The sequence below is a fragment of the Rhinopithecus bieti genome, unplaced genomic scaffold, assembly GCF_001698545.2.
Source record: "Rhinopithecus bieti isolate Rb0 unplaced genomic scaffold, ASM169854v2 scaffold_31069, whole genome shotgun sequence".
Classification (NCBI taxonomy): domain Eukaryota; kingdom Metazoa; phylum Chordata; class Mammalia; order Primates; family Cercopithecidae; genus Rhinopithecus; species Rhinopithecus bieti.
Window position 1 is genome coordinate 4,690 of NW_016890055.1, and position 2,412 is coordinate 7,101.

The 2,412-nt window shown below is 66.1% G+C and overlaps 1 protein-coding gene across 1 annotated transcript in view; it reads right to left on the reverse strand.

Annotated features, from left to right (window-relative positions):
• Window positions 1–1,840, reverse strand: part of LOC108525892 (scavenger receptor cysteine-rich domain-containing protein SCART1-like) — a gene marked incomplete at its 3' end in the record, with an annotated part of 6,350 nt that extends 4,510 nt beyond the window's left edge. Inside the window, exons 1-4 of the mRNA XM_017866673.1 lie at window positions 1,519–1,840; window positions 851–1,156; window positions 392–709; window positions 4–318 (exon numbers count right to left, since the gene is read on the reverse strand). Coding sequence (XP_017722162.1) covers window positions 4–318; window positions 392–709; window positions 851–1,156; window positions 1,519–1,840 — 1,261 coding nt within the window. The remainder of the gene's footprint in view (window positions 1–3; window positions 319–391; window positions 710–850; window positions 1,157–1,518) is intronic.
• Window positions 1,841–2,412: the final 572 nt, after the last annotated feature.

A 2,412-nucleotide genomic window follows, 5' to 3' on the forward strand; every position in this document is an offset into this window, starting at 1 on the left:
GACCTGAGCAGAAGACGCCGGCGTCCTCCTTGTGCCTGCAGTCGTGCTGGCCCCAGCCCGCCGACGGGCACTGCCACAGAGCAGACTCGTGGCCCTGGCAGCCCAGCTCGTCCAGCCAGATGCGCCCTGCCCCGGCTCCGAAGTGTGCGGCCCCCAGGGCGCTCAGGGCACGGCCACAGCCCAGCTGCCTGCAGACCACGTGCGCGTCCTGCAGGTCCCAGGCGTCGTCACACACGGTGCCCCACGCGCCCCCGTGCAGCACCTCCACGCGCCCCGCACAGCGCCCCGGCCCCGCGGCCAGCCGCACCCCGAGGCTCCCTGTGGAGAGACAGAGTCAGGGCGCCCAGGACCGCGCGGCGACGGGCCCCTGGGGATGCGGTTCTGCCCTCACCAGAGCACACCACGCCGGCGTCCCGCGAGGTTCCCGCGGGCTCCTGCAGGGTCGCGGACACGTTGCACTGAGTCAGGCGGGTCTCGGTGCCCAGACAGCGCGCGCGGCTCAGCGACACCTGGACCGACCCGCGGCTGGGGGCAGGTGCGTCATAGGCTTGTTCGGCCGCTCCGCACCCGAGCTGCCGGCACACCACGTCCGCGCCGCGCAGGTCCCAGGCATCGTCCAGGACGCGGCCCCACACGCCCTCCAGGGAGACCTCCACGCGGCCATCACAGCGGCTCTGTCCTTCCCTCAGCCGCAGGCCGTGGGGCAGACCTGGGGATGGGGACGCACAGGGGACCCAGGGTGTCCGCGGGAGGGGCCCAGAACCACCCCACAGCAGGGCCCCTCCCTCTCCACCCCCTCTGTCCATGCCTCTCACTCACCCTCCTCCTCCACAGCCCTGGCTGCACCCACCTGAGCAGACTGCGGAGGCTGAGTTTCCCGGGGCACAGGCCGGGGCCCCCAGGGTGCTTACTGGGCAATTCCACAAGTAGGGTTCTGTCCCCTCACAGTGAAATGCGTCAGGCCAGATGGCAGCGTCCCCGTCCCCAAAATGGCCTCCTCGAGGTGCAGCCACCACGTTGCCGCAGTTGAGCTGGTGGCAGAGGACGGTGGCGTCTGCTATGTCCCAGTGGGTGGCACAGAGGGGCGCCCAGGACCCCTGCACCTGGAGCTCCACACGGCCCTCACAGCTGCTGCTGCCATTGACCAGCCTGAACTCTGGGGGAGAGGAGGAGTCAGTGTGGCTCCCAGACAGCAGACCCAGCACATGGCTGGCTGTGGTCATTTCCTTCCTTCACACCCAGTGGGGTGGGCACAGAGCCCAGCCTTGCTCTCACCAGCTCCTCTGCCCTCCTCTGCCTCAGCATGCAGCTCATACAGCTCTCTAGAAGAATCTGATCTTAGCTGCAGCCTTGGGGCACATCACTCTACACCCAGTCTCTTCCCTGCTTCTTTCAAGCAACAGAAGCAAATATCAAAAGCACCCACACCTACCAGCCAGAGGCAACTTTAGGGCATGAAGGGATTTGGCAGAGAACAAGGCAGGGATGAGCCTTCAGAGCCCACACACAGGACCTCACCTGAGCACCTGAGCCCTGCGTCATGGCCGGGCCCACACTGGCTCCCATTTCCCCGCGGGCAGTGGAACAGCAGCGACTCGTTGCCTGCACAGTGGAAGGTCTCCGACCACACCGGCCCCGAGCCCCGGCCGAAGCGGGAACCCTTGGGTGTGGACACCGCCGCCCCACACTGCAGCTCCCGGCACACCACGTGGGCTGTGGCCAGGTCCAGGTCTGTGTCACAGATGGTGCCCCAGGTCAGGCCGCGCCTCACCTCCAGGCGCCCGGCGCAGGGGTGCTCACCGCCCACCAGCTGGGCCTCTGTGTGTCCTGGGGCAGACATCCTCTCAGGCAGGAGACAGGTATTCTCAGGTCAACTGCCTGGCCCTGAGCCTGAGACTGCAGAAGGCTTCAGCCAGGAGCCATCATCTGCATCTAGGCAGAGGGTCTGCCAAGCACAGGCAGGAACTTGCGGCCAAAGGCCCTTCCACCCTGCACCCAGAGAAGAGCAGGCGTCTTTGGCCGCACCGCCAAGGTCAGGGTCAGGGTCACCTGCTGCAGGTGCCCACGTATTTCACAGCCTCTGCCTGTCCGGGGCCATGACAGCAACACTCTGCAATCCCAGAGGAGAGGTCAGGGCACCCCTTGGTCCACTGAGCACCACCCTCTCTGGGGTACTGCAGCAAGCAGACTATCCACCTCGTTTCAGCTGCTCCTCATACAAGGCCAGGAGCTGTGAGGCCAGTGCAGCTAACACACACTTGAGGCAGGGCTGGGAGGACGTGACCTCTACCCAACCCCAATCCTTCTTAGACATGCAGAGATCACAGCTGAGGCAACTCCGACTTACACCAGCAGCCAGGACCCCTAGATGGCCTGCGGGTTCTGAGCCAGGACACCTCTGAGGGGCCACCA